Here is a 12,231-nt window from a genome sequence, read left to right as displayed (position 1 = left end):
ACGCAGCGGCAGATGACAGCGCTGACAAAGTGTGTTTCCCGCAGCGAGACGCTACAATACTAATTGTGGGCTCATCATGGTGATTCGGCCACAACAGACAAAATAAAAACAAACTCTCGCTCTCTCCAGAGGGGCAGGTCAGCCAAAAAGGCAAAACGGGCCGTTGCCCGGGCAACATTAACCCGTACCTGTGCACGTCCCTGTCCCAGACTATCTTTTACATCCGTAAATCTGTGCCCCTTTTACACATATGCAATTTTGGATTTGTAGTTTGTGTTTGCATATTTATAAAGTATCTTACAAGGGTTGTTGTCGTTTTTGTTCTGCTGTTCCTCCCCTATAGTGTCGAAGAAGATGCTGGTGCTTCCGATGGACTGGAGGTATTTTCCGCTGGGTCTCCGATCAGCAACAGCCCACTGTACCCATAGAGTCCAGTAGAGGGCGGAGCCTGTGTGAGATAGGTTATTTATTGTAACCCTAGTTCTATAAGCACAGGCGGAGCCCTCTACCTAGGGGCCCTGTCTTTCCTATGCTGCTCGCTGAAGAGGGTGTAGGATGACAGTCAGGAGGTGTAGCTGCTTTATATACTGTGAGGCCTGCGCTCGCATTCAGATAGGCTCGCCCTGATTGGCCGGCTACGATTATGCAAATTCAGTGTGTGAACGCTTGCGTATCATTGATGAAGAGTAGTCCCCGTAGAGTCCAGTAGAGGGCTCCGCCTGCGCTTATAGAACTAGGGTTGCAATACGTAACCTGTCGTTTCGTTGAATAGGACTACAGAAGTTGTCGAGGACGTTGTACATCATTACGCTGAACACGTAAACACTCCCGCTAAGTTTGTTTGCCGTGTTCTGCATGAAAGCAAGTACCTGCCTCCTACTAACTGTCAAAACAAACGCTTCAACTTGTATCATTTTGAATCTGTGTGTTTGAATACGGATCTTGAGTTGGCGGGACGTTGAAGTCGTGCTGCTGTACTCGGCTGTAGTTCCTTTATAGCGTAACGTTAGCATTTTGCTTCTGGCGATTAGATTTATGATTAGAAAATGATAAAAGTAGGGTAGACATGTGGAGATTATCCGGCTGAACAAAACAAGCATTTATCAAACAGGTTTGTTTTCCACAGACCTTATTTCGAGCTCTTTTCCAAAATCCTATGGAGAAATCCCATTGCTTTTTTGTCGAGGGAACCAGCAGCTCACTTCCGGGTAAATACGTCATCCCTGCACCGCTCTATTCAAGGCAGCTGCAGTGTTCATGAAACAGAGAGACATGAGGATGAACAATAGCGTTAAAGAATAAACACTTTTATTATAACAAAGGAATAATACATTTACAACATTTACAAATCGATCTAATTTAACATTTCCAAATATTTCCTCCTGTAAGACATGCAGTGCAGATTGTGCAGAATAAGTAAAAAAGTAAATAAAAAGTGATTTATTTATAATGTGTAACATTTATAAAAGCACATTAAAGGTGGGGTAGGTAAGTTGGAGAAACCGGCTCGAGATACACTTGTTGTTATATTCCATGGAATGCTCTTAACATCCCGATAGCAATGAATATCTGAAGTGCTTTGACAATAAATCCATAAATAAATGTCATCAGTGGAAGCCGTGGCGCTGTAAAAAGCACGACCAATCATCTGAGCCGGCCAAAGTAACTGGATGGCCTACCTGCCTGTCAGCCTTCCATCTGTGCACACATTTATCTCGTGCCCTCATTGGTCATCTGCGCGTTCGTGTGTGTTGGAGGAGGGGCTCTGTGAGGAAGTGGCAGATTTCTTCCGGCTGTGTATTTTCAAATTCTAGCGCACTCGAGCTGGTTTCTCCAAAATGACCTACCCCACCTTTAAATGCAGCATGGTAACAATATCCATCAGTAAACACAGGGTTTGATGACCTTACAGCTGAATGATCAAACTCACATTGAAGGCTGAAATAAATAATTATAAATATGACACTTTACAGAGGTTACACTGAGGTATTTTCTGACTCTTAAATCAGATGTTGGATGGTCTCACTTTATGCTCAGATTGAGTATGTATATATATATATATATATATGTAAGTCCGGATGGTTTGTTTCTCTGATAAATTCCCCGTATGTATGGCTGCATTGTGGGTTCTTCTCTTATATCTTATTAAAACAATGTAGGCCATGCTGACAAAGAGAACCAGAACAGCTGCTGAAACTCCAACGATAAGCCAGAGTCCTCTCAGACTCTCTGGTTGTGGACTCTCTGTTGGTCTCTGAGGTTCGAGCTCTTTAGCAGCTGTGGAAAAGGACAGCAAATTACATGAGGAACCATTTTAGTGTTAATAAATAACAGGTTTAATCTAGAGTGAAAACATGACAATCTGCAACCTTCATTCTTCTGAAAAACATCCTGTGGTTCCAGCTTCTCAGTCTCCCCTTTTCCACTAAAATGAGTTCTGTGTGGGGCTGGTTTGGATCACAGTTGGTTTGTGAGAAGAGATTTATTCTTAAATGAGTTGTGAACATTTTAAACCATTAAAACAAGCCGTTCTTAAGATTTGAGCAGCAGGACTCTTTTGGTCTTTCATTCACACTTTGTTGAGTATCTGCCATTTCCTTTTCAATATATTAAAGATGGGGTAGGTAAGTTTGAGAAACCGGCTCGAGATACACTTGTTGTTATATTCCATGGAATGCTCTTAGCATCCAGATAGCAATGAATATCTTAAGTGCTTTGACAAAAAATCCATTAAAAAATGTCATCAGTGGAAGCCGTGGTACTGTAAAAAGCACGACCAATCAACTGAGCCGGCCCGGCTAAAGTAACTGGATGGCCTACCTGCCTGTCAGCCTTCCATCTGTGCACAAACTTATCTTGTGCCCTCATTGGTCATGTGCGCGTTCCTGTGTGTTGGAGGAGGGGCTCTGTAAGGAAGTGGCAGATTTCTTCCGGTTGTGTATTTTCAAATTCTAGCGCACTCGAGCTGGTTTCTCCAAAATTACCTACCCCACCTTTAACTGTTCAATTATTGGCGAATGTGATCCAATATTAGCGGCAACATACTGGATGTAGATGCATTAGTATTTGGCTCTATGGAGCCTCTAGACTTCTACTGAGGTTACTCACCAGTGACGTTGAGCCAGCAATTCTTAGAGCTACTCCCATCAGATGTGTGTATGTCACACACATAAAACCCAGAGTCCTTGGTCCTGAGTCTGGAGATATGAAATGTGAGGCGTCCTTCTGTGAGGACGTCTTTGTCCCACTGGAGTCGTCCTGCAAACTGTGGATCCTGAGACACTCGGGTTTCAACACCTTCACGTAGTTCAAACAGGACTGAGATTCGCTTTTTATTAAACAGGTGACAGATGGTAGAAATGGAGCTGAAGTTAGTGTCTGTTCTGGTGCTGAAGGTCCACTCCAGGGTGATGTTCTGGTTCTCCTCTGCCTGATAGAAAGTCTGAGTCACATTCACAAAAAATGTTCCTGTGGAGGAGACACAGAGGGACTCTTTAAACTGCAGCTATGTTCCTGTGGAGGAGACACAGAGGGACTCTTTAAACTGCAACCGTGTTTCTGTGGAGGAGACACAGAGGGACTCTTTAAACTGCAACTATGTTCCTGTGGAGGAGACACAGAGGGACTCTTTAAACTGCAGCTATGTTCCTGTGGAGGAGACACAGAGGGACTCTTTAAACTGCAGCTATGTTCCTGTGGAGGAGACACAGAGGGACTCTTTAAACTGCAACTATGTTCCTGTGGAGGAGACACAGAGGGACTCTTTAAACTGCAGCTATGTTCCTGTGGAGGAGACACAGAGGGACTCTTTAAACTGCAGCCATGTTTTTGTGGAGGAGACACAGAGGGACTATTTAAACTGCAGCTATGTTCCTGTGGAGGAGACACAGAGGGACTCTTTGAACTGCAGCTATGTTCCTGTGGAGGAGACACAGAGGGACTCTTTAAACTGCAGCTATGTTCCTGTGGAGGAGACACAGAGGGACTCTTTGAACTGCAGCTATGTTCCTGTGGAGGAGACACAGAGGGACTCTTTAAACTGCAGCTATGTTCCTGTGAAGGAGACACAGAGGGTTGATATGTGAAGCTCATTAGCTAGCCAACATGTATCTAGCAAATGTTTAGCAAAATATTAGAAGTGAGGCTACTAGACTAACGTTAGGTCTACTGTAATAGCCTCACTTTTAATAGTTTGCAAAACATTTGCTAGCACTAGTGTTTTGCAGTTGCTAGCAGCTTATTGAGATGTTATGCTAGATAGACAGATATAATAAATTAAGCATTATTGTTAGTTAAGCATGTCAGCCTGCAGCCCCACTTCTTGTCTCTCTCTCTAACTCATTGCAGATGACTGCACTAAAGAAAAGGGCACAGAGAGGAAACCAGGTGTAAGATGTTTAAATATGCATTAAACATAATATATGCTTAAATGCCTTTCAAAGAAGTTATGTTGGAGTTTGTGTTATTCTACATTTTGACACCAAGATTTTCTGATTTTACTGCAAATGTATATTGGTTCCAAATATCGGTTATCGGTCTCCTTGATTACTAATAATCGGTATCGGCCTTGAAAAAGCCATATCGGTCGATCCCTACTTTAAACTGCAGCTTTGTTCCTGTGGAGGAGACACAGAGGGACTCTTTAAACTGCAGCTATGTTCCTGTGGAGGAGACACAGAGGGACTCTTTAAACTGCAGCTATGTTCCTGTGGAGGAGACACAGAGGGACTCTTTAAACTGCAGCTTTGTTCCTGTGGAGGAGACACAGAGGGACTCTTTAAACTGCAGCTATGTTTCTGTGGAGGAGACACAGAGGGACTCTTTAAACTGCAGATATGTTCCTGTGCTGCTTTACTGAGAACAGCTTTAAAGAGACGAACTGACCAGAGACACAGGAGGTGAGGAAGAGGAGCTGCAGGATGAGGAAGATCATCTTCTTCCTGTGAGAGGACACACACACACATATCAAATGTCACACATTATAAAACATGCAGTCTGTCTTTACCACGTGCCTTATTAGGACTTGACACTAGGAACAGTAACATATGTCTGACACTAGGTGGCGCCAGATATCAACATTATATTTAATTTGAACTGAACCAGGAAATACTTTCTGCTTTGAGATCAGAGAACACAGCAGAGCTTTTGCATTAATGCACAGCAGTATAATAATATAGTTGTTAGTATTGCTGTGTGTGTGAGATTCTTTCGGTCTCCACTTTCTGCACTATGATAACATTTCATACATCATCATGTTTTTCTGCATCAAAAATGCCTGTGAATGTTAAAACTCATGACCAGTTACAATATAAACACTATGTCTCTTGTTTAACAGCCATGTTGTCACTGTTCCACCTCTTGACTGTATTTGGTGTAAATAAAGTGGCAAACCAAGTCCAGTCTGCAGTACAGCTTCACATATATATATGTATAGGATCAGGAGGGGACATTGACAGAGGATCACAAAAAAACACAGTTAAAGTACTTCATTGTATTGTTGGTACTAGGCGTACTACTACAGAGTCCAGCATTATCAATTTCATTAAGAACTAATGGTTCATTTTATTTGTATCACTCATCAAAGACAGCAGTAAACATGCATTATGTATGACGGGGACTGTGACAGAGGATAACTCAGAAAGTACACAGTAAGTACTTCATTTTATTTCTGGGAGCAGTTTAACTAGTACCGAGTTCAACAGTGTCAGTTTTATCAAGAACTTATAGTAACACATATTCGTATCACTCATCCATACAGCAGTCCAGAATTGCTGTATAGTTTAAATCTCCTAACAATGTTGTCCATTTTAGACATAGCCTTATTATTTTTACAGCCCGCCCCTTAATCAGTGGCGTAGGCAGATATCAAAGAGTGGGTGGGCCCAAAACAAATCAGATGGGCCCAGCCCGTTCAATGTTAACTGTAATAAGCCAGTCAGAATGGACCTCCTTGAGTTCTCCGATTGGTTGGTTTTGTGGCACATTTGTTGTGAGAAGGCTTAGAGTCAATTGTGCTTGCAAAATATATTTTTCTTAGGGCTGTCAAGTTAATGCGTTAATAACGCGTTAACGCAAAAAAAAATTAACGCCACTAATTATTTTAACACGATTAACGCATGTGTATTTTTTTCCTCGGCCGCCCTGTAGTTTCAGAGCGCATCGAGTTTAAAATACCATCTACAAGCTGATGCGGACAGCCCCGCTTTTGCTGCCTGCTTGTGGCAGACCACACTTCCACGCTCACCAGCAGGCACCGACTGGCCATCGGGAGGACCGGCAGGGCGTGTGTATGTGTGGCTCGAGCGAGAGAGACACCTTACGTGTATTGCTGTTGTTAGCATCTGGTGCTAGCTAGCTGCGCTAACGGATATAAGGAGCTGTTTAAATGAAAACAGAGGAGCGACATTTCGCCACAACTGCACCGAGCACTTGACTTTATGCAGGTAGCCAGACAGCGGGACATTGTACGAAAAGTCAGCACACTCAGCACGGATAGTGCGCAACATGATTGCAGCGTCCAGGCAGCTCCCGTTCGAGCATATGGCTTGAGTTGCACATAGCTCCAACGAACACACACACACACACACACACACACACACAGAGGTTCAGAGGTTGTTGTGTTTAATATTCATGAGAATATTTGTCATTGTTCAAATGGTAATAAACATTAGCATAAAGCATATTTGTCTACTCATATGTTGATAAGAGTATTAAAAACTTGAAAAATATTCCTCTGAGGTACATTTAGAACAGATACAAAATGTGCGATTAATTTGCGATTAATCGCGATTAACTATTTGAATCGACTGACAGCCCTAGTTTTTCTGTGCTCAACAATGTTAAATTGCGCGCTCAATAACATTTGATATGCTCAAAATGTTTAACTGCGTGCTCAGGATAGAGGCACACAAATATTGACATAGACGAGAACACCTCCACGAGTGATGGGATGGGAAGGTTATGCTGTCGGCTGTGCGTGGTGAGGAAAAGCTGGTTCGAGGAGCCCCCAGTGAATGTTTGCCTAAGGCCCCCACAGACACTAGAATCGGCACTGGTTAAGGATGTCGTGTTTTTTCATCAAATCATCTGTCAGTGTCACAAGTTTAATGAAGTCAGCTTCTGTTTTCCTCAATGAGGTGTAGTTTTCCTAAAGACCATCGATTAGATCGATGCAATCTGTGACTGGTTATAGTGGAACATTGCAGGCCTTTTGTTGCGTAGTCGCTCATTTCAAACAGCCTGTTGAACATGACGAGAATAAACACAAATATATTTGTGATGAGTAAAGAAGTGCAATTTGCAGTATCTCATTCTGGATATCGGGGCTTGTACATGTCCCGTTCCCCGGCAGGTCGTCCAGTTGCCATTTTATGTCTGGGTCATAGTAAGAGAATCTATCGATTAGATTTATGATTCGAACATTATAAAAGTAGGGTAGACATGTGGATATTATCCGGCTGAACAAAACGTGCATTTATCAAGCAGGTTCGTTTCCACATACCTTATTTCGAGCTCTTTTCCAAAATCCTATGGAGCAATCTCAGGCCCACCCACAGCAAAAAGCCTCTCAGACACTCTTCCGTTTACTGGTTTAATGAAGAAAAACAAATGGTCCGAAGATACACGGATTGTTTCTGAGTCAATATCTTTCCAACTCGTTCTCTTATCTTGGTTTAATGTGGTGAATGTTCTCTAGAAGAGGTTCAACAGGAGAGAAACAGAAAGCAGCAGTGAGATACATTTCCTTAACCCTTGTGTGGTGTTTGGGTCAAATTGACCCGATTTCCATTTTCAATGAATAAAAAAAAATATAAGGATATTTTCGTTCAACCTGAAACTCAATGGCCGCGGCTCATTTATTGTGAAGGACATGTGGAATTGTTTTTATTTTTTTCCACTGCCCACCTGCATTTATGTCCTTCATAAGAGGTTCGGGTCAATCTGACCCGGATACAATACCAGGACAGACAGACAGAGAAAAACACACAGAAACACACAAACTAAAGACACACACACACACACACACACACACACACACACACACACACACACACACACACACAAACACACACACACACACACACACAATTGTATGCATAGAGAAGCTGTTTGATCCTGTTTTCCCTTGATCTTTACCCTTTGTAGTGTGTACACAAAACTATCCTAGAACATTATAAACATTTTAGATCTTCCAGAAATGTATAAACATTTTACATTTTCTCGCACTGCGAGGGGCACCTGCACGCCGGAGGAGGGACTAAACAGAGACATAACCTCAGTGTAGTAACAGTGTAGTGCAGAACTACAATTATCTACCAACAAAATGGCCAAAATATATTCTGCTCAGAGAGTCTTGGAGCTAATACTGGATGAGAGTGAGTGGAATGCATTAGAGGAACACGGTGAAGTGGAACAGGAAGACATTTCTGAAGATGAGGATGATGTGGAGGTAAACTCAGAATTTGACAGCAAATTGGAAGATGAACTTGACTCAGAGCCAGCTGCTGGAAGACCCCCACAGCCAGCCGCAAGAAGAACCCCACAGCCAGCCGCAAGAAGACCCCCACAGTCAGCTGCTGGAAGACCCCCACAGCCAGCTGCTGAAAGACCCCCACAGCCAGCTGCTGGAAGACCCCCACAGCCAGCTGTGAGGTCTGAGGACCCTCAAAGGACTCCAAGACACAGACTACATGCAGCAACTGCAACAAGTACATCTGTGCTGTACACACGAAGAAGTTCTGAACATCATGTGTTTCCTAAACGGACTTGCCCATTGACTCACATGATGTTCTGCAGCGTCACTTCATCAATATAGTTTTCGGATATACTGTATTTTATGAATAGTGACTGTTAATTGTTTTTATTTGCTTTGTGTTTATATATCTGTTCTGTCATTTATATGGATGTTTCATTCTCTCTATATTTCACAGCCAAATACTTTTGGATGTGGTTCTTGTTCCAATTGCTGCTAAATTGCTTTATTTCTTTCAGGGCTTTGATTATTATATGACAGATTAAAAATAATAAACATTAATGAAAAAATGTTTCATTTACATTTGTCCTAGAAAAGCATGAGCAAAATGTAAACTTAGTTTTTTTTACAGTGTATTTTTTTTAACATAAATTAAATTGTTATCACAAAAAACGCACTTCCATTGTTAAATTTGATCTAGCAAAGAGTATTTTCAAAAACGAATCATATATTTCATTTATATTGTTGGGGAATGAGTTAAAGACAATATATATAAGGAATTGTGCATGTTGAATTTAGTTCTGTATTTTTTTTAAAACTTGAAATATGTCCCGGGTCAATTTGACCCGAACATTACCAAAGGGTGCGAAATATGAACATAACACAAGGGATAATAAAGTAGAAACGTGTGTTCTTACCTGTAAAGCTTTGAGACTGCGGAGACCTCAGTGCTTACAGTTCTGTCTTCTAGATGATATCATGGTGAATAGGTCTGATCACAACAACATGAGTATTTCACAACTAAAATTACAGAGGGGGCGTTTCCAACGAGGCTGTCTTGTTGCAGCCAGGATTGGCAGAATGTGTTTCCTGTGGTCTGAGCAGCAGCCAATAAACGTCCTGATGTGAAGCATGTGGTCTGCATGCTGGAGTCTCATTGGTTGGTGTGAGACCTGTCTGTTTGATAGGAGAGTCCCTTGTTAAACATTGTTAGGGAAATATTTTCCTGCGCCCATAACTTTTCCCAGTTCATTAGGTTTTACCAGGGGCGTTTCCCGGACCTGGTTTAGCCCCAAATATTTCCACCTTTAAAAATACTTGATTTTCCAAATAAATCATAAACTATGTACAATTATTAGAAGTTGTTAGTAATTAGATTAAACAGAAAAAAGGGATGGAAGAAGGAAACAAGTTCATTGATTACATTTTTGATTAATACAGCGAGGAGGCGGAAATTAGATACATGGGAAACGTTCAATGTCTCTAACATCGTTCTGTGACCTGTCAATCATCAAACCGGGGGTCATATTTCATCATGTGTTCATTTTTATCTGAAGTTGTATGTCACAATCTGTCTGTGCTGTGTGGTGTCTTGTCTTTTTCTGTCTTAGGTTTCATGTTTTATTTTGAAAAGTCTTCACCCCCTGTGTTTTCTCCTCCCTCCTCACCTGTGTCTTGTTTGTGTGATTAGTCTTGTGTGTATTTAAGTTCTGGTTTTTCTGTGTGTCATTGTTGGTTCATTGTTTGTCGTTGACATGTGTTCACGAGGTTTGTTCCTTAAAGACCTTGAAAAAAGGTATTTCTTCCTGTTTATTCTGCATTTGGATCCTGCCTGCTTCACACACCCTAACAGAATGAACCAACCACAAATGGACCCAGCAGATGATCCATTTGAGGTAGAATTACAACATTTACCTTTTTTTTGGCTTGCTGCTTTGATTGGTGGAAGGGAGCGTCCAGTATTCGGCAGAAGAGGGCCGCTCTGGTAGAGGTGCACCGGTTGGCAACAGAGAAACCATGTTTAGTTAAGTTCTTACCTGACTGGATTTTGCACTTCCTTTCGACATTTGATTCCCGGCCTGCTAGCCCCAGGCATGCTAGCCCCCTGCCTCCCAATTCCCAACCCCTGCTTCTTCCCCAGTTCCTGCTCCTGTCCAGGAGCCGTTCTCGGGTACTCGTCTGGCTTTTGGAGGTCCACGGAGCCTCCAAAAGGCTCCTAAGCGAAGGAGTCGCAGGTCCAGGCTAGCAGCCCGAGCCCCAGAAGCCATGCTTTGGGCTCCAGTACAGGCCCCAGCAGCCATGGTTCCGTGCTCCAGTGCCGTTCCACACAGCCATGGTTCCGTGCTCCAGTGCCGGTCCACACAGCCATGGTACCGTGCTTCAGTACCATCCCACACAGCCATGGTTCCATGTTCCGGTTGCGTGCCCAGCAGCCATGGTGCCTGCTCCAGTACCGGCCCACACAGCCATGGTTCCGGCTTCAGAACCGGCCCACACAACCATGGTTCCAGCCCCAGTTCTGGCCCCAGCAGTCATGGTTCCAGCCCCAGTTCTGGCCCCAGCAGCCATGGTTCCAGCCTCAGTTCTGGCCCCAGCAGTCATGGTTCCGGCTCCAGAACTGGCCCACAAAGCCATTGATCCGTGCACCAGTACCTGGCTCACACAGCCAGAGTCCAGGCTTCTGTTCCATGCACAACAGCCATGGTTCCGGCTCCAGAACCGGCCCCAGCAGCCATGGTTTCGGCTCCAGTACTGGCTCTCCGGCCGACGCCAGCTCCCTGTGTCCTGTCGTCGTACCGACCGACTCCAGCTCCTCGTCTCCTGTTTGCTCTCCGGCCGAATCCCTAGCTCCCCGGGTCCTGTCTGCGTACCGGCCGACGCCAGCTCCCCATGTCCTGTCGGCATTCCGGCCAGCTCCAGTCCCCCGTGTTCTGTCGGCGAACCGACCGTCTCAAGTCTCCTTTCAAGTCACCTCTCGAGTCCCCTCTCGAATCCCCTCTCGAGTCTCCTATCGAGTTTCATCTCAAGTCCCCTCTCCAGTCCCTACTCAAGTGCCGTTGGAGGTTCCTCTGGGGGTCCTGCCAACTCCATGTCCTGTCCCGTTGGGGGTCCCGTCGACTACTCTTCTGCCGGGGGTCCTGCCAACCCTGTGTCCTGTGCCGTTGGAGGCCCCGCCGATTACTCTTCTGCCGGGGGTCCTGCCAACCCTATGTCCTGTCCCGTTGGAGGTCCCGCCGACAATATATTATATTATTATAATAATTTTTGTTAAATCGTTTTTTTAACCTTGTTTTATTTAATGGTCCTCCTGTAAATCAAGCATTTGATATTGCTGTTAATTTGAGGATAGTTCCGAGGTTCAACGAAAAGGACCCAGACATTTTCTTTGTGTTATTTGAGCGTCTAGCAGAGGCACGAGACTGGTCTGATGTTGAGCGCACCCTTCTGCTTCAGTGTGTCTTCACTGGAAAGGCCCAGGAGGCTTTCGCTGCCATGACTGCTAAACAGTAGCAATTACCAGTTGATGAAAGCTGCTGTACTTCGGGCATTTGAGTTAGTACCTGAGCTTATCTTGCTTGAGCAATTCAAAAGTACCTTGCCTGACCGTGTTGTTACCTACATTAATGAGCAGAAAGTAAACAGAGTTTCAGAGGCAGCCAAGCTGGCAGATGAGTTTACTCTGACCCATAAAGTGTTTTTTGGCGACAGCCGTGGTCGTGGAGATGCGGGATACAAAGAGAGTAGTGAGTGGGCTCACT

At 43.9% G+C, this 12,231-nt stretch overlaps 1 protein-coding gene across 1 annotated transcript; it reads right to left on the bottom strand.

Annotated features, from left to right (window-relative positions):
- Positions 1-1,353: 1,353 nt before the first annotated feature.
- LOC117540698 lies at positions 1,354-11,377 on the bottom strand. The gene is made up of 5 exons (XM_034207487.1): positions 11,274-11,377; positions 4,885-4,940; positions 3,109-3,468; positions 2,370-2,447; positions 1,354-2,277 (listed from the first exon to the last, which is right to left on the bottom strand). The coding sequence occupies exons 1-5, from the start codon at positions 11,375-11,377 to the stop codon at positions 2,006-2,008; spliced, it is 870 nt and encodes a 289-aa protein (XP_034063378.1). The 3' UTR covers positions 1,354-2,005.
- Positions 11,378-12,231: the final 854 nt, after the last annotated feature.

The sequence above is a fragment of the Gymnodraco acuticeps genome, unplaced genomic scaffold (genome assembly GCF_902827175.1).
Source record: "Gymnodraco acuticeps unplaced genomic scaffold, fGymAcu1.1, whole genome shotgun sequence".
NCBI classification, from domain to species: domain Eukaryota; kingdom Metazoa; phylum Chordata; class Actinopteri; order Perciformes; family Bathydraconidae; genus Gymnodraco; species Gymnodraco acuticeps.
This window is presented reverse-complemented; position numbering and strand designations above follow the sequence as displayed.

Bases quoted from the DNA above. Each gene is read 5' to 3' on its own strand.
- LOC117540698 (XM_034207487.1), bottom strand. From the start codon at position 11,377: ATGCCGACAGGACATGGGGAGCTGGCGTCGGCCGGTACGCAGACAGGA. The intron at 3,469-4,884 runs GTCAGTTCGTCT...TCTCCTCCACAG, and splicing joins CCTCACCTCCTGTGTCTCTG to GAACATTTTTTGTGAATGTG. The intron at 2,448-3,108 runs GTGAGTAACCTC...GATCCAAACCAG, and splicing joins TTGCTGGCTCAACGTCACTG to CCCCACACAGAACTCATTTT.